Source organism: Musa acuminata, chromosome BXJ3-4 (assembly GCF_036884655.1).
Source record: "Musa acuminata AAA Group cultivar baxijiao chromosome BXJ3-4, Cavendish_Baxijiao_AAA, whole genome shotgun sequence".
In the NCBI taxonomy this organism is placed as follows: Eukaryota; Viridiplantae; Streptophyta; class Magnoliopsida; order Zingiberales; family Musaceae; genus Musa; species Musa acuminata.
The window spans coordinates 1,901,103-1,920,325 of record NC_088352.1 but is presented as its reverse complement, the minus strand read 5'-3'; the positions used below and the strand labels follow the sequence as shown (position 1 = coordinate 1,920,325).

Here is a 19,223-nt window from a genome sequence, read left to right as displayed (position 1 = left end):
TATTAAAAAAAAAATTCTTAGGATGACACCTAACACCAAGTTTGTGTAGTTGGGGACATTCGATTGGCGTGGCATGGGAGTAATGTGATCGCAAGAAAAGATGAGAAAGAACAAATGGATGATCGTCGATAGGGTATATTATGATATCACCCTTATGGACGCGGTCAGCAAATATATCAGCTCGAACGTGGAGCTTCAGGATTGAGATGGAGCGTCATGTTAGATGTGTCACCTTGGACTCGGGACAACAATCGGCCCTTCTCGAATCGTCCGAAGTCGTACGAGACAACACCGTACGGTTGAGGGTGGCTCCGGAAAGCTCGGAACGGCACCGTGTGGCGTCATTCTGTGTAGGTCGATCGGCGATCACCCAAACGTATAAGCCGGTTGCCCGAGGAGTCGATCGTCATCATCAGATTATATACGATCGACCCTCGACCGCAAGTATAAAAGCCCCATGACCGATATCAAACAAGGGGGGACGATCATTCTATAAAAACTCCACTTGATACTGTCTTAACTTTTAGAGGGGTCAAGTCGAAAAATCTCTTCCCTCCCAATCTAGGCCTGTGTATAGGAGCCTGACAATGACGAAACAGATAGTGTGTCAATCGAAGAGTTGCGTGTGGAGCCAACCCCAAGCTCAACCCGACCCGATGAAAACCTTGTCGTAAGGACGATCCTGAACATCGATCATTAGACCAAGTCGTGCTGACACCTTGGTCACGACTAGAGAAGTTCGTTAACAACGACGAGAAGCATTAATGGTATTGCTAGCTTCGATTTAGGTTCTTCACAAGGATTTGGAAATCCGTCATGGGGTTGAATGCATCGACCATCTTGGAAGATAAGAGAAGCGAAGCTAAGTGATTGTCGTGCCTTCTAGGAACATACGGATCAGATGAATTGAATGGTAGGAAAAGTTTCGTTTCATGTATTCTGAACACTTTTCACATTAAAGAAGTCTCACTGAAATGATGCTTGTCTTTGATTTAATGGCTTAGGCATGCTATTTAAAGACTACTTGAATCGCAAAATTCCATACTTTTTTGTCTTTTCTAATTCATTCAAATTAATAGAAACTCTATCTTATGATCTTTTCATCCCTAGAATCCTTTATTATCTCTTTTTCATCAACTTCACGCAAATTTATAATAATGTTAGAATCCTTTTCTTTGATCATCCTTTATACATACACATACATACTTAAAAGTTTGAAATGAGATTACAATTGTGCACAAGCTCACAAACACATGTATGTACATACTTCAAGATTTTAAATGAGATTACTATTGTACATAAGCTTGTAAACCATCCCCTTTTAGAGAAGAAGGCCCTCCTCCCAATTTTACTTGGCTGTTTCTTGAGGAGTAATCAATGATAGTTTTCGTTTTAATAAAAAAATCAGTAAGCAATAAATTTAATTTGCACCAAATAAGTTTCAACCCATAGATTCCATAACTTAATTTTACTTGGTTATACTCACATATTCGATGGAAAAGATTCATATAAACGATTTCAACTAGTTAAATTTTAAGACTTATTATTGTTATATATCGATATATTATTGAAATTTTCAAAGATGATTGAAATCTTACAATAAATATGCTCCATATATCATATTATGATTTTAATTATATTATTGTCATGATAATGGTGATATAAGTGACATAACATTGATGATCAAATAAAATATTTTTTGTTAGTCACAAAGGTCGAGGTTACTTTTAAATTACTTTCATTATAAAATTAACGATAAAATTAAGTATGACATTAGATGTTTTATGAATTGTTGTTCTTTGTCTAGCCTATATATAGGCTTATGGCTATCCATCAAGACTTGTTATTGGACAACTATGGTCGAATATTACTTTATATTTCATTCAATATTTAGTTCATAGATTGTTTTATTAATATTAGTGGTAGGAGAACCATGTAACATAAAGCATAAATATTGAAGTGTTTTCTTGATAGAATCGATTTATTTGATTGTCTCATAAATTTTATTTCAATCGATATTCTAATTCTCTTATTTCACGACTCGTATCTTATGTTCATATTAGTAATTATACAATGGATTTATAGGTTTTGTCAAGATAAAACCAAATTTATGGTATGTATACATCATGAAATATGTTGGAATTAACAAATGAATTTTGAGCATATAAATTAAAATGATTTTTTATGTCTTAAATTATTTTACAAATATTAATGATTTTTTTGGCACATTGAGTTAATCTTTATTATATAGCTTTTAATTGAACTCCTTTCGAATCAATTAAAGTTACACCTTGCTACATAAGTTGAAATTCCTTTAAAAGAATTATATGACTTCGTCGTGTGATCTCAGTTATTTCTTATAGATATGATAAAGTAATTTTTAAGATGACTATAAAAGGATAATTGATAAGTAAGACTGTAATTGACTTGAAAAAGGATAAGGAGATAATTATCTTTTATGAGTTAATTAGAATAAGATGATAATTTGAATATTAATTTTTCTAGACTTTGGAATAAAAAATATTTTGGTGCTTTTATTATCGATTTTATTAATTAAAAAAGTAAAGTTTGAAATAAATGAAGTATATCCACAGAAAGGTTAGAATTTATATTGATATGAACTATCTATTTCATAGCATAAAGTTGATTATTTTTCTTGGTCTTGCACTGATGTTCTTACTCACTAATTCTCACAAAATCAAATATGCCACTTGAGAAAATAACATATGAGAAGTGGGAGCGATCCATTCGCTTAAGTATGATGTTCATTAGATTTTATGTTAGCAAGAGCATTCGAAATACAATAAGGCCAAAAAATTTATAAAAGTCATCGAAAAATAATTTATGACTCTAGATAAAGTATTTTGCTAATATCTTAATAAAAAGACTTTCAAGTTTGACAATTCTAAAAGTGTGTGTGAGCACATAATATAAATGAAAGATTTTAAGGTTGAGATATCTAAATCATTTTTAGATTATTTTATATTAACTTTTTTTATCACATAATTTGATCTTAAAATTTCCTATAAGACAAAGAAAAATGATCGGTTAATGAATTTTGATCGTGTATATATATAAGAGTATGAAAGACTAATATATGAGAAGCATGACGATGAGTACAGAAATAATGCTCATCTAACAACTTAAAAGAAGAGCTACAAGTGGAAAAGAAAAAGGTGTCCATTAAGAAAAAAAAATATTAATACAATATTAAGATAATAAGATTCTTTCTTTTAACTGAAGAATGAACGCATCAAGAATGATCGTAAAAAGTATAAAGGTTAGCTTTAAAAAAAATATATTTACATATCTCTAATGTGTCATGCATCATTGATACTCCAATGGATTGATTTTAGTTCATCAATCCATTTTGTGAACACGGGACTTTCTAGATCTAGTGAAGTCATGACAAAATGAACAAAATATTTATTCTAGTAATAGGATCCACTCTAACATGAAAGACATACAAACCTTTAAACTCATTATAAAAACTAGATTTATTTTGGATCTTAAAAATACTATTTATGTTCCATCATTCTCTAGAAATTTCCAAGACTTACAAGTCCTTTTTTTTTTGTGCATTTTGAAGGCTATGTTTAGCTTTTCACAAAATAAAAATGGTATTGGAATTGGATCTTTAGTTGATGGTTTATTTAAGTTTGATTTAGATTCAAAATTTGGGCTAACTAGTTTACTATGCATGATCAAAATTTTGGACTTAACCATGGTATTATCAATGAGCATTCCTCTAGTTTATGATACATGAGATTATGTCATATGTTCATAGAAAAAATAAAGAGATTAGTAAATGATGAAGTTTTATAAACTTTAGAATTTACTAATTTTTGCGTTCTAAAATTTTTAAAGATTATACACATTCATGCATACACACCTTTTACTTCATACCTCATTTTGAGTTGTGGAAATGGTGAAAACTAAGTTTAAGTCGTTTATGTCGGTAGATGTCCGATTGAAATGAGAATTTATAACTCTCATATAAAGAAATTAGATTCTAAAATAGTCGATAGTTTTTTTATTGATTATACTATTAACTTTAAAAGATTCAAATTTTATTATCGTACACGGGTTAATAAAGCGAGGAATGTTAAATTTCTTGAGTAGCTTGAACTTAGTGAGAGAGATTTTTTTCAAATAAATTTTAAGAAAATAAAGATAATATAAAGAATCAAATGATAATATTGGTTTAATTCTTATTGGCCAACCTTATCAAGTTGTGAAACTACTTCATGCAGAACAAGTTTATTCAGAGCCTAATGCTCTTGATTTACAAAATAAAGTGAATATTATGATATTGAGAAGATCTTCAAAGTTAGAGAATGTCAGTCATTCGTAATGGTTTCATTGGATACTTATAGATATCTAATTTTAATGTTGGTATTAGTGATGATTCTTGGTTACTTTTGCAAGCTATGAGTTGAGATGCCTATGAATTTTAATATGATGCAATGAAAGAGTAATTAGAGTCTATATGGCTAAAAAATAAGTTTGTGATCTTATCAAATTACCAAAATGGGCTATAATTATTAATTATAAATGAGTCTATAAAACCAAAATAATATCTTCGATAATATTAAGATATATAAAATCTGACTTATAACCAAAGATTCTACTCCAAAAAATAATGCATTGGTTATCATAATAACTCCCCTATTTCTAAGAAGGACTCATTCAAGTTATTTCATCTTGACTTAGAGTTACATCAAATGATATGAAAATAATATTTTTAGATGGAAATCTTAAAGAAAAAATATATAATTGTTGTTATGAAATTACTATATGGGTATTATTATAGTCACGTAACTTTATCTCATGGCTAAAAGTTAATCGATTTAATTACCCTATACATATACATGTATATGTTATAAATTTCACCTGATTTGCTAATTAATTAATATGACATAATCCTGCCCGCAAAATAATACATGTATAATTTCACGCAAAACAAACCAAAAAAATCTCTACCGGATCAAAGTTGATGCTCATGAGTGTTGCTGGGCTCCTCATCCACATCGTTGCCTGGACCTCCTTTCACGGCAGTCTCTTCCACTCCACGTCTCTTCTTCTTGCACTCGCCATAGAACACCACTTCCGCTGCCAACGCAAGCATGACCCAGAACGCAACACCCACCGCCGAAAACACAGACATAGCGACTCCGAAGATCGGTCTCCGGCAGAGGAGAGAGGAGGCTAAGTTGTGAGCTACAAAGAAATGTATACCCGTCTGAAACGCGAAAACTGAGAGTCGCCATGTCTGCGCAAAGTTTCCACGAACAAGCTGCAGAGCCCTCCTCAGAGCTGCAACACCAGAATAATCCTCCACCACTGAAACCACCAGTGCTAGAACCCACACCACGCGCAAGTAGTTCTGTAAAACAGACGCTACTCCTAGTACAATTCCGAAGATCCAAATCCCCACCGACATCATGTTCACAGATGCTAATAGAAGATTGAAAGCCAACTCCAGCATGGTTACCCATAGTCTTGTGATGAAACATGCCTTCAGCGACCGCATAACCCCGGACAGCGTCAGATGTGTCGCCGCGGCGGTGGAGTAGGCCGCGGAGACAGCATAGATTGTTACGGTGATCGTGGGCAGGTACAGCGTGTGCTCGACGAGTACGAAGATGGTGATGGCGAGTAGTTCTTTGATGTCATGTGTCGTACCAAACTCGAAGCCTCTGTAGTCGTCGAAATTCGTGGCCATTGGAAATGGCATGACGAATGGATCCAAGATGAGAGGACTAAGATGGGTACGAGTATCAAAGAGGAGGGCGGATGAAAGGATGGTGGAGAGGAGCATGATGGGGAGCAGTAGCTTCAAGTTGAGTTTCAGAAGCTTGAGGGCCTTTGCAAGGATTTGGAAGCTGGTCATGAAGTTGGATGCATCAGCCATGATGATTTCGGCTTGAAGATACGAGAAGACAAGCAATTGGGTGTATCTGCTGCTTCTGTGGTCGTGGCTATATAGGAACGCTTGTCAGAAGTTTCATTTAGTGTATTCTACAAGCTTTCCACAGGAAGAAGTTTCCCTGAAATGATGCTTCTCATTGATTTTTCTATGATTTTGAATGCCTTAGGAATGATACAAAACACTATTCAAACTGCAATTTCAAAGTCTCTCTAAACAATCCTCAACATTCCAACTTTTGCCACTTTGGTCAACATCAAAAGCACAAATGTCAAGAAGCTTCCTCCCTCTCAGTGGTTGGAACTCGTTTCCTTTTGACCACTCGGGTGCTGTGGGTCATCGGCGTTGATTGGGCTCATATGACAAGATATCCGTTGACCTCTCAGGTATCTTTGACCTCAGCAGGGCTAATACAAAAGAAATGTTTGACCTACAGGCCAACATACATCCAGCACAGCATCAATGAATTCTTCATGTTCTTGGTACAAGGCTATTGTTTCTACATGCATCCGTGATTAATCTTCCTTTTGTTTCTCATGCTTCGACGCAGAGAAATTCTTTTTCTACTGGGATATGCCGCAGAGTGAAAGAAGCCGACAGTCTGCGCATGCATCCTTCGCTCATAATTGCTCTTTGCAGTGGTATAGCGTTCCACCACTGCAGACTACTAAGACTGACACTGCTCATGCTCTTCCATGTTCTTCACTTCTGACATACGAAAGGTTGGTTATTTCCTTCTTCGATGGTTTATATGAGCTGTTGTTTCTGAAAATAATGATAAAAATGGATTATATGAGTTGTTGTTTCCGAAAATAATGATAAAAATGAGGAGATTTCTATTGGCATAGGCTAAAGCTGTCACGAAAGAATATTCTAAACTTGATGTTTCAGGATAAAAGCTGGAAAAGCTAAACAACAGCTTGAATGATGTTTTAGGAGCAGTCATGGACTCCAGAAAGAATGTAGAAATGACTTACAAAAGGCAGACAAGAGTTTGGCTCTCCGTAAGAGAAGATGCATGTCCAAGTTTAATCTTTGAGAGGAGGTGGGTTGCATACGAGCAAAGAGACAAATGGAATCAAATTTGGATCAAAAAGCTCAAAAAAACATCCCTAATCAGAGTATTTTAAGAGAACTCACATGTGTCTTTCCAACATGAAGGAATTCTGTATTTGAAACCATGCATGAAGATTCCCAGGTTCCTTTTTGAGCTTGTATATGTGATGACAAACATACCATAGTATTATCATCTTGAAACTGCATAAAATTCATCTCCAAGGTAAAACAATTAAATGATGTTGAAGGAGACAATTATATCCAAGATTTTACAGGATTATGTCAAACTTCCTATAGTTTTTACAGGAAGAAAACAACCTAAGTTCTGACCCCATTTCCAGACATTTTACTGTGTGGGCGCTGTCCATATGCCAATCATGGAGACATGCTTTTCTTTGTACGAATATTTGTTTCAACCCCCCCCATGTGAAACTCTGTATCTATCTATCTATCTATCTATGAGTTTCTTCCATTTTATTTTCCTTCTATTCTGCTTGGTTTTTAGCTGCCTCTATATATTACCAATGTTACTCTATCATTTTCTCTGTCCTTAGACCCATAAAAATCGATAACAACTATTCCTTCCTGTTATTGCAAGCGCCGTTTGCTATTCCATTGTCCGAAACATAGAAAAGGCGTCGTCTTTGGGCTGAATCCGGTCTGGAAGCAGGCCCGGACGGCAAAAAATGGCGACTTGGAGACGTTCTCTCGGTGATCTCTGCAAATGGTGGGAGATTTGTGTTTGATCCGTTGTTTCTTGGCAAAAAGAAGGGATCTTTCTAGCAATGTAAAGGATACTTTTTGTTCCTTCCCCGCTTCCTTGGATTTTTTTGACTGGGTCTTCAATTTTGGTGGAGATTGTTGTGGGTGGTAATCTCCCTTCTTGACAAATTTGAGTTGGTTGTTCTGAAAGTGATGGATCGAGTTATTCTTCTTCTTGGGTATAATTTACTCTCGGGATAGCTCTATTAGATCGATCTTGTTGTAGCGGGGAAGGGAAAAAGGAGTGATTTTTACCCTTTGGTTCTGTCGGATCTGTCGTCGGTTCTAGGAGATTATGGGATTTCTTGGAATCATGGGGAATTCCTTCGGGTGCTCCGCATCAGGGGAGCGTCTGGTCTCGGCGGCGAGAGATGGGGATCTGCAGGAGGCCAAAGCCCTCTTGGAATACAATCCCCGGCTTGCCCGGTATTCAACCTTTGGCGTTCGGAATTCGCCCCTTCATTACTCTGCAGCTCAGGGCCACCATGAGGTAACTGGTTACCTTCTCCTGTTCAATTTGATATCTTGTTCAGAATCTATTGGTAAATTTTTGGCTTTTGTTGGTTCTCATTTGGTACTTTGATGACTTTCAGATTGTCTCTCTTTTGATCGAATCTGGAGTTGACATTAATCTAAGGAATATACGAGGACAGGTAGAACCAAGATCCTTATTCCTCTTGATTGTTCTTGTTCGACCATCGCTTGGTTAGAAATCATATCATGCTGCCTTTCTCTTTTCACGATCTAGTACTCCATTTTTTCGGCTCAGGAAGTGGATGTTCAAGGTTTCCTGTGTTTGCATTAGTTGGTTTTTGAGGTTAATATTCATATTTGCTTCGGATGAAGCTTAGTATCAGCAATTTTATTTTGTTGCAGACTGCACTGATGCAAGCTTGTCAATATGGTCATTGGGAGGTTGTTCAGACTCTAATTCTCTTCAAAGCTAATGTCAGTTGCTTATTTCTTCCATTCTTCTCTTTCATTGTTCTTGTCAATTTATGTTCCACTGTAATCTCATAATAATTTTCCTGTAATATTTGTAAATTGTATCATAGATTCACAGAACAGATTATCTCAATGGTGGAACAGCTCTCCACTTTGCATCTCTAAATGGCCACGCACGTTGCATCCGTCTTCTCCTTGCTGACTATATTCCTAGTGCACCAAACTTTTGGAATATGATGAGGGGAAAATCAACCCGAGAGTCTTCTACTCCTGACTTTGACAAGAGGTACATCTTTATCCTTATGGATATTCTCTACTTCTTCCTGAGGAGAATTGTGACTTCCCTCTGGTATGTGGCAGTGCCTTGTCTAAGTTCGTTAACCAAAAGGCAGATGGAGGAATCACGGCCCTTCATATGTCAGCACTAAATGGGCATGCAGAGTCAGTGCACTTACTATTGGACTTGGGTGCTTCTGTTTCTGAGGTCACAGTGGAAGATGGGTCAACAATTGACCTGATAGGTTTACTTCTCCTGTTTCCTCACTACTTTTGTAATCTGCTTTCCTGTTAGAGTTACAACCTTTGTCCTTGGTTTACTGTCGAGAACTTCAAACATTATCAATTATATTTTATAGTTATACCTTTGTATATTAGGTTGTCATTGCTTTTCACCAACTATATATATATCTTGGAATTATCTGTATTTGTGTGGCCATTGTTTTCTTAAACTTGTTATCTTAGGTATAATTCTACTGTATCGCATATGTTTTGTATTTAGTGAACATTCATGTTGAATATAAGCTTATGTCCATGGCTAGTTAATGCTTGAGCTTTTTAGGAACTTTGATATTCTCAATGATCATTGCTATACTGAAGTTAGTCTATTTGTCCAAGCAACAAATAGTTTCATTGGGACTTTGGGCTTTACTTTGTGGGGATCAAGAGATGTCCAGTCTTAATTCCACTGTTACTGATGTTCTATGTATGTTTGCAGCCTTCGAAGCTTTGTGGGCTTTGACAGAATTAAATAGATCTTATATCCAATGATAGTCTATATTGACCTTCTATTGGATCTTGTACATAAGATTTAGGCCTTGTGTCCATAACTAAATAAAAAAGGGAATTGATCCACCCCCACATCTTTTTGGGTCTTATTTGAGGGACCTAATTGTTATGGCCTGAACCCATTTTAAGTATCAGGACTAGATAGGCTTGACATTGTCCTTATCTACCTAGGAGACAGTGTTAACTTGGTATCATCGAGTGGAAGTCTCTTGTTTTGAGCAGAGTGCAGTGTGCTACTGTGCAGTTTTCTTACCAGTGCAATGTTATGACAAATTTAGCATCAATTCCAGCACTATCAGCATTGTGTTAGAATTTATTTCCTAAATTTTAAATTCATTGCTTCCAAATACGAATAGGAAACATAGTTCAGAATTTTCCTGCTATGCAATTCTTTGTCGGCCTATTCCTCCGCTTACCTACTTGGATCACCATATTCTTCAACCTGATCTAAATATTAGGAACATCTTTCGTTTGGAAAAGGCAAATCTTGATTCTTACTTTAAATCTAGATATAATAGATGCTGCAGGAACCGGTTGGATAAAAGCAACATACATTTTGGTCCAACATTTTTATTAAATATCATTTGGCAGGTGCTGGAAGCACACCACTTCATTATGCTGCTTGTGGTGGAAATGCTGTGTGTTGTCAAGTAAGATAATTTCGTGTCTATTTGGTTTCTTCCTCTGGTATGCTAACTACTTTGCTTACTCATGGCATATGGGCATTCAGGTTCTTATTGCCAGAGGAGCTAGCTTGACTGCTGAAAATACAAATGGGTATGTTCCTGACAAGTTAAACCTGTATAGGATATTTATATTATTTAGCCTCAAACAGTGCTACATCTGTAGGACTAGTTAGATGCTATATCAACTCGATTACTATTTTTAGTTAGCTGATAAATTACTAGCGCAAGTTAAAATGGAAAGTTTTCATTTCAAGATCTCTTGTGTTGACAATTGACACCAGTTTGAATATATGTGCTTCAGTTAAATCCTGGCTGAAAGGCAAATTTGTGGATTCTTCTAGTGTAACCAAACAGGGAACTTTGAATGTTAATGTAGCCATTTTTTGTGGATGATATGAGCCGATGCTTGCTGGCTTTGTCTAAATATTCTGTGTCCTCTGCCCCCAATTTTCTATCTGTCTCATTTTACATATATTTAATGTTGCTTCATATCATCCTTTTGTCAGAAAGAAATGCATGCATAATTTCATATATTCATTTTTTGTTCACAGCTGGACTCCTTTAATGGTAGCCCGTTCATGGCATCGAAATTGGATTGAGGGCATTCTAAGTAAACGACCTGATGGTCGTATAAAGATTCTTCCTTCCCCATACTTATCTCTTCCCCTCATGAGCATCATAAGGATTGCTAGGTAAGTCTATTGTATTTTTGTTATTTGCTAATGTTTAACTGTACTCAACATTATTTTAGTGGCTCTGCTTTTATCTTTCTCATGTTCCATACCTTCATAATTGCCTGTTTTTCTGCCACAGAGAAGTTGGTTGGAGGGGCACAAATCAGTCACCTGCATGCATCGATCCATGTGTTGTTTGCTTGGAAAGGAGATGCACGGTAGCTGCTGAAGGTACAACTCTCCTAAAACTTCCGATTACATGGATTAGTACTTACAGTCAGCGGCTAGCAGGCAATTTCAAATAGCCAAAAAAGAAGTTTGTATACAGGATTTTCACAAAATTTGGGGCTTTTACTGTATCCCATTACTTATGCCCTCTTTGTTTCAAGCCTGAAGTGTTTCTTTTTGTTTATGATTATTATTTATCTTTGCATGAATTTATGCAGTCTGTACCCAGTAAATTTGTTTCGCATGTTAATTGCAGATCAACTGCATTCTGGGCATCCTCTCAACCGTTTATCTGAAAACCGAAAAGAATATTAAATAGAACTACTTTCTTCATCATATTTTTCTCCTTATAGGTGACTTTTTTAGAATCAATCCGTTTGTAACTGTAGTTCGTATATACATGCATTTGTAACTGCTGCTTGATAATACTCTAAACAGTGAGCCAGTTGACAATAAACTTGAAAGTCATACTTGGCTACTACTAGCAAGATTGCATCAGTTCACCAACAAAACCTGGCCCTCTCAACTATTAATGGCTGCAAAATGGTAAGGTTGGAAACCGATATATTATTGCTAAAGCAGCGCTAAGAGGTCAGACTCAAGTTAGAAACACCAAAAAATATCGAGTAGAATTTGTGCCTGTTTAACTGGTTTTCTATCTATGCATACTGATTATAGGACTACTACCGTATCGCAGGATGTAATCATGAGTTCTGCACCAGATGTGCCCTTTACCTGTGTTCCACCAATAGCACGTCCACTGTCGTGCCAGGTCCACCAGGATCAATACCATGCCCCCTTTGCCGGCACGCTATTGTCTCATTTTTCAAGATTCCTGGGATGAGCCCGATCAGGGAGCTGCCGCGAACAAGCTTATCCTTATCTCTGTGTGCTACGTGTCCAGCTGTGGATGGATCAGATTCTACCGCTTCCATGGCTACTCAGCTCTGCAAGCCTGACTTCCATTGCACACGGGTGCCACCTCTGGGTTCCTCTTCTTTCAGGTCATTGAGCTGTCAAAGGTTTCCATCCATGAAGCTCCACTCCATGCTCTGCATGGGAGTTCCTGAGACAAGCCCATGCCTAATAAGATGCTGCAGGTCCGGGTCCAGTTTGAGACGATCGGCTTCTCAGCGGGAGAGCAGCACCAGATCATGTCTTTTTGCCTTCAGCCCCATCGTCGACACTTCTAACGGCAGCTAAATTTCTCGACACATTTCTGATGCTCTCTGCACCCAGTGCTGATGAACTTGTGGGTTCATCTGTAAGTGTCATGGTTCTGTAAAATGAAGAATCATGTGCTTTTGTCATGCTGTATATCCTTGATTGTAAGGATGGTTTGTCTTGTTTCATTTTCCAGCTCCTATTGTAATCGAAACAAGTCTGGTTGTTTGGAGTCCCAAGTTGTTTCTATCCATCCACCTACCAAATTCAAATGCAATCATCCAAAATTTTCCTGCTATATTCTCGTACCAAATGTGCATCTTAGTAAGTAAATTGCATGCATGATTACTCTGAATCAACATGCATCAGTCTTTTTGATGATTTTACATTTGAGTTGAATGGCATTCTCAGCTGCATGAAAGCTAGTTGTTATAAATTGTGCAACATTCATAGTTTAATCTCATATTAGAAATGGGAAAATTTTGAATCGTGTTATAAAGTTTGACATTTGCATTATCATTAGCTTGAGACAATTTTGTATCGAGACAAATTGATATTAAATCTCTAATCTGCACTGAAATTGGATATGTTTATCTTTTCATTCAAAACTGAGAATATATACAAAATATACTATTTTAGTATTAATCAAATATTAAAAAGAAATTAATTTTTTAATAAAAATATTTTTATTCAATATTTCTATACCAAAATTATTATTATTATTATTATTATTATAAAAGATAAATAGTGAAGAATGGATTCGGGCTTCGGATCTTACGACATATACTGTTAACGTCTTAACTAATATAAAGGTATATGAATACGATGCTATCCCGGAATGACATGTGGAGGGTACAATTGTTATATTAAAATTAATAGGGGCTGATATGCTATTTTCTTAACTTTGAGACATTTGTCTTAAAATTTGCGAGGGTGCATATAAAATATTTGAACTGTGGAAGGATAGATATGTGAAAACAAGAGCGAACGGAGAGAACGCGGCAGGTAGCGCCGCCGCCCGCCGTTCTCCTCCCATCAGCCGACGTCTTCCACCACTCGATCCTTTGGCAGAGGAGCAATGGATTCTGGAGAACATATACGTTCCATCTGGAGGTGAAGCGCCGTATTCTTCCCCTTGAGCGAGAAGCCGGAAGTGGAGTTTACGGCAAGTCGAGCACCAGCACACCGAGGTGAGCCACGAACGCGTCGATTCCTTTGTTCTTCTTATTTCCCGGAAGTTATGCACTTAGGATTTCTCGACTTGCTAAAATATCAGGCGTAGAAGAGGAAACATTGCAAAGATGGTAGCTTGATTCGAAAACCTTCCATCATAAGTATTGGGATTCAAATATTCTTGGCATTTTATAGTTGTTTGAGAAAGTTGAGTTACTGATCAACTGAGCATAGCATCTTTCCATTGACACTTCTTGATCTGAGGCTGCTGCTGGAGAAATTGGGTGGGGAAATGGTTGTGTTGCTTTAGGTAATTTTCTCCAGTTATAACGATCGAGGCAGGTTGGTTTGGGACATGGCAGTAGTTGTACTTATGGAGCATGAAGGGAAGACAAGGTATGAGGTTATGGAGAGAGCCCTAAATTGCTTTTATGCTAAGAAACCAATCTTGGATGTTTGAAAGACAACTTTTTTCCCTTTCACAGTTGTAGTTTATATTGAGGTAGTTATATTTGACTCTGAATGACTAGTAAGTAGAGCCCTGATTGAATATAAGTTCATTAGTCTCTAGATGAAGAGTGAAGAAATTAGATGGAGATAGAGGAAAGCACCCATGTCCTCAGAGAAGTGCCATCTCTAGTAAATCTCACCTCGCTACCTAATAACTAAACACCCCATGGTTCTTGCAGGAAGAAGCTCTCAGATAGCAAGTATCTTGTCGCTCTAGCTTGCTTCAAGTGCTTTGACCTGATACATGATCAGGGCTCTTTATGCATACTCACTTGAAAACTTGGAAGGTTGCAGTCAACTGTAGTTCCATTTTCCAGTAAGCTGCTCGGCACTTTTATTTCAACAGAAATATGTTTTATCTGCCATTCTGAGATGAGCAACATGGTATGGTTATATAGTGCAAGATCAAGGGGAAGTCAAAAAGAAGAGAATTCATGATCCTTTTATATACTCAGATCTTATTAGAAAGATACACACACACACATGAATTTCGACGTATTGTTGATTATTGTCCAATCAGTGGCTATGAACATGGAAATGTAGTCAGAAATTTCAGATTATGGAAGGGGCACATGTCCTTTTCTGCTGAATGTTATTGATAGCATCAGCATATGATTAATGGTTGTGATCCATTTCTTGTAGCACACATAGTCATTGATCTTGAGATCAATCTTCCCTTGACTTGTCGTCATCTCAATGCAATAGGCTCCGTTTGCATCCTGGGTAGGTTCTCCAAGAGGGTTTGTGTGCAACTCATTTATAATACCTGTTTAATATAGGACTAGATGAAATTTATTTGGTACAATGAAGAAGGAATATCCGATACCGAAATATTCAACTTACATTCTGTTGCAGTGGTGAGGGCCATTAGCATATTTATCTTTTTGACTTTTATGATAACTTTGTCATCCTTGTTCAAGATAGCTGAGACTGATCTTAACCTGCATTTACCTGCTTCAAAACAGGAGAAATAACAAGATGGGTGTCATTAAAAAGAAATAGCTTGCCTCTGATATTGGTACTAGGATCTTCAGTATTTGACAGCATTAAACATAACATCATTAAAGTAGATCTACTGGACACCTAGGATATGATCTAAAATTGTATGTGAAAGAGCTATTGGTGAGAATCTAGATAAGTTTCTTAGAGAAGTCCAATAGAAAATTAAATGAAGCACATATAAAATATAACTAGTACTGTGAAATGTTATTTACCATCTGATGTTGCAACAAGGATCTCATCACCCTTTGCAAGTAATGCTCTGCACCTCTCAAAGTTGAAGTCAAGTTCATCACAAAGAAGTGTTGGTGAGCTACCCTTTATCTTTTTTGTGTGACTTTGTCTTCCCCTAAGTGTGGCTACACCTCTCAATGCTGACACAAAAAAGAGAAGACTGTTATTACTTTTGCAACATGATATGACATCACCTTAAGGTTCATAAGCTAACATTTGGAAACAGAAATTTGCTAGGAGATTGTTGGACCTCAGATCATCTATAAGAAGCTGGAGAAAATAGTTATGATACTTCAATGAGTGAGTCTCTGTGTGGATTATAGGGATAGGGGAATTGAGAATGAGATTACATGTTGCTGCAGCAGCAGTTAGAGTGATGATGTTACTTGCATCGGTCACAGTTACAGCTTCATTAATAGCCAAGGAGAGCTGTTCACGCTTTGCGCCCACAGCTTCTGCAACTTGGGCACATTGTGCTGCAACTAAAGCAGCTGCAGAGGCAACTGCACTCTCCTTCAGTGACTTCTGTTTGTTGGCTTCTGTGTCTTCTGCTGCAATGGCTGCAAGAGCTGCTGCAACTCCTGCAACTGAAATGGCTGCATGCACTTCGGCTTTATGCAAGCGCTTCTCTTCCTTGCGCTTCTGCTTCATTTCCTTTAACCATTTCTTAATTGAGATCCCATTCCAAGATGCGATTTTTCTAAACTGCAAAGAAGTTCTTTTCTATCACTGTTATGTAGTAATTCCAGATATTGAATTTGTTTTGCATGTGGAGAACTGTACATCAGGCATCCATCCTTCAAGTGTTTTCATATTTTTTGAGAACTACACATTTGATTGGACTTTTTTATAAGAATGTTCTATGACATTTAGTTTTCTAAAATATATACATCAAAATAAATTCCTTACTTATTGCAGTTATTGTTTGTTGGCAATATTCTTTTAAATTTGAAAGGTAAAAATATGAGCATTAAGTGAAGCAGATAACCTGGCAGTGTTGTCGAAGAGTAACTCTCGAATGTACTCAATGGTGTGTGCTTATCACTGTGCTTCAAATGATGGTAGACATGTTCAAGATTGGAGGTTAGCAATAAAGTGATCCAGATTAGGTATCTTGCTCAGGTTTAGTCCAAAAGTTAAATGATGAAAGATAAAGATGGAATATAGCATGACAAGTCTCAAGAAATTTATAGGAATTGTGTAGCTTGGGCAAAGGTGAGGGATATGTCTGATGAAAATATAAATGTGAAACATGTGAATCCAAACTGGTTTGCTTGACACTACACTGAATCTTCATGACTGTAGAAAAAAGGAAGGAGCAATGGTAGTATTGATTTATGAGAACAAAGAATGTCCACAAACTTGAAGAGGACAACTACAGAATTGATTCAATAAAAGTATAGCTGTAATTAGGTTAGAAAACCTACTTAGTTTCGTAAACAAGTGGTGAGCAAGATATAGATTTGCAATGCTTATAACATGGAGAAATCAGAATGAAATGGAAAGAACACAATAAATTACGATATGTTCACTTTTTTATCCTAATCATGTTAAGCATATTTCATTGAATTCCAAGGTAACAAACCCATTTGAATTATTTGTTCAGGTAAGTATTAATGTTTAGAGCCACTAAAAATAAAATGGCTTATTTTGTTCGCCCCTCTTTTTCTCCTTAGTAAATATCTCTGATGTAATAAAATGCAGGCAGAAACGATATACTACTAGTCCAAAAGATAGGGATTGCAAGGTTGGCAAGGAGGATATATTTGTTCGATGTAGAAGATGGGATGTCATTGGCACAAGCAATTAAGCAGGTAAATTTCAACTCCGAACTAGAATTTAAACTCCATACCCATTTCTGCCTTGTGCACATGTCATAATCCAGTTCTGGATGTATTGCTTTCTGCAGCCATATCCATGACTAAGGAAGAAGGAAACTCTGATCAGTGGAATTGGTTTTACTTCCAAGATCAAAATAAATCTGATCGGTGCAATAGATTCTACTCCCAAAGATTAACCAGTATGTCTTTCTTACCTTAAGATCATCAAGTTTTATCTGTGGAGTTGACTTGAAATCACCTTCATCCACTTTGAAGCTTCTTTCACCCTTCTGCAGCTGAGTGATCGGTGCTTATATTCATTGCTATGTCAAAACAACCAACACTGCTTGTCTTCTTCAACAGGGAAGAAAAGTAGGGCACAGAGATCAACTCACCGACGAAGGAGCTCTCTTGTCATTCTCCAGTGCCACAATCTGTTTATCCTTGAACATGCTTGAGCATTCATCTACAGTTGGCTTAAAAACTTGGATAGCAGAGTTGCACCAGGCATGAGAAAGCAGATCGAGGGATGCTTCAGGCCCTGTGGCTTTCATCTCTAAGTCCATCCAATTCAGGAAGCCGACAACTCCAGGAGGATCTGTATTGGTTTATGAGTTCTATATACAATATACAACAGAATGAAGTGGGTCTACAGGGAACCCGATGTTTCCTATAGTTAATGAGGTGTTCATGCATCTTTGAAAGAACAAGGTTTTCCACATGACCAGCATAATTAGTGCATCAGGAAAGCTATTAGCTATGACCCCTGCCTAGAAAAAGGGAGCACATAAACAAAATGGGATTAGAGATGGGATGGATCATTGCCACCATCCATGCTTGTGTACTTAAGAGTAGGATGGAATCAAATGGGACCCTTCTGGATATGAACTATCTGTATTAAAATGGTCAGACTATGCAGCCACCAGTCCTTATTCATGTCTAAACACTTTGTTGGGAGCCACTACCTTAGCCACCTAAAATATGTGAAAGCAAAAGGAAAAGGTGTGATACATGGTGTTGCGGAGCTCTCGAGCCTGACAGCTGAACATCTCCAGAGAAGATGCCAATGATTTGTTTATTATAAAGATGGTCCTTGGTCATGAGTTTCTTGATCATCTCATTTTCAAGCAAAGCTCATTTCCAACTGTGGCTGATACATCTTGAGTTGCAAGAATGAGTGTTACCTTTGCATCGGTTGGCACATTTTTTGCACGATTATGTTGGGCAAAGTGAAGTATATATAACCTGTCTCTTAGTGTTTTGAAGAGTACTACTTGAACTTATGGATGTCATCATTGTCCAACCAAATGCAGTGTCATTTGGCATCCTAGAAAATGTGTATGTGCTGCTGTGGTTATCTGTGCTTATTGCTTTATTAGGTGATGGAAGGACAACAGTGCTTATTGCAGTAGCTACTAGAAAATTGCTTTACATGTGGCTGTAAGGCTTGGTGGTTAACCTTTGCTACTATATTTTACTTTCCTACAACAATGCCTTTTTTTGTAGCTAATCACATTCGACTTGAAAATGCTTGGATCATAATACTGATCAAGCATGCATATTAAGATTAGGTCATGGGATCTTGTTTAATAGCTTCTTGCTGTAACTCCATGGTTCTTCTGATTAGTATGATACTATGATGAACATTTGATGATATGGAAAGTTAATCATGTCCTTGAGCTATATCTTCAACTATTGAGCTCATAATAAGCCCTATCAAGCCTAGGATGCTTTGCCCAACCAAGTACTTGAGAACACTATGTTTGGCTCCCATCATATTAATTGGGACCATGATTGAATCTTGTGCTTCCCAACCCAACTTGATACGGACTCTTTCTTAGGCTTTTAGCCCTTCATGATTGTGCAGCATGCCATGTCGCCATGTTGCTAAAATGTAGCAGATAATAAGTTGCATGAGCCCATACGAGCCTTACCTCATAGTGATGCACTAAAGTATGACAACAGGTGAAAGAAAATT

General features: G+C 37.0%; 3 protein-coding genes across 5 annotated transcripts; 1 reads left to right on the top strand and 2 right to left on the bottom strand.

Moving 5' to 3' along the window:
* Positions 1-4,878: 4,878 nt before the first annotated feature.
* Positions 4,879-5,993, bottom strand: LOC103980289 (uncharacterized). The gene has a single exon (XM_009396637.3). The coding sequence runs from the start codon at positions 5,912-5,914 to the stop codon at positions 4,988-4,990; it is 927 nt and encodes a 308-aa protein (XP_009394912.2). The 5' UTR covers positions 5,915-5,993; the 3' UTR covers positions 4,879-4,987.
* A 1,423-nt stretch (positions 5,994-7,416) lies between these two features.
* LOC103980290 (probable E3 ubiquitin-protein ligase XBOS32) lies at positions 7,417-12,807 on the top strand. 2 transcript variants are annotated; one of them, XM_009396639.3, is made up of 11 exons: positions 7,417-8,237; positions 8,341-8,400; positions 8,624-8,695; positions 8,803-8,978; positions 9,053-9,213; positions 10,349-10,407; positions 10,488-10,534; positions 10,995-11,135; positions 11,257-11,348; positions 12,043-12,349; positions 12,446-12,807. In XM_009396639.3, the coding sequence occupies exons 1-11, from the start codon at positions 8,043-8,045 to the stop codon at positions 12,546-12,548; spliced, it is 1,413 nt and encodes a 470-aa protein (XP_009394914.2). In that variant the 5' UTR covers positions 7,417-8,042; the 3' UTR covers positions 12,549-12,807. The 2 variants fall into 2 exon arrangements, with proteins under 2 accessions (XP_009394914.2, XP_009394913.2); XM_009396638.3 differs by having other exon boundaries at positions 12,043-12,807.
* A 1,808-nt stretch (positions 12,808-14,615) lies between these two features.
* On the bottom strand, positions 14,616-18,429 carry LOC103980291 (uncharacterized). Of its 2 annotated transcripts, none has more exons than XM_018824752.2 (7): positions 17,641-18,429; positions 17,461-17,535; positions 17,278-17,346; positions 15,776-16,130; positions 15,407-15,565; positions 15,036-15,143; positions 14,616-14,958 (listed from the first exon to the last, which is right to left on the bottom strand). In XM_018824752.2, the coding sequence occupies exons 1-7, from the start codon at positions 17,809-17,811 to the stop codon at positions 14,750-14,752; spliced, it is 1,146 nt and encodes a 381-aa protein (XP_018680297.2). In that variant the 5' UTR covers positions 17,812-18,429; the 3' UTR covers positions 14,616-14,749. The 2 variants fall into 2 exon arrangements, with proteins under 2 accessions (XP_018680297.2, XP_009394916.2); XM_009396641.3 differs by having other exon boundaries at positions 17,461-17,541; positions 17,641-18,422.
* Positions 18,430-19,223: the final 794 nt, after the last annotated feature.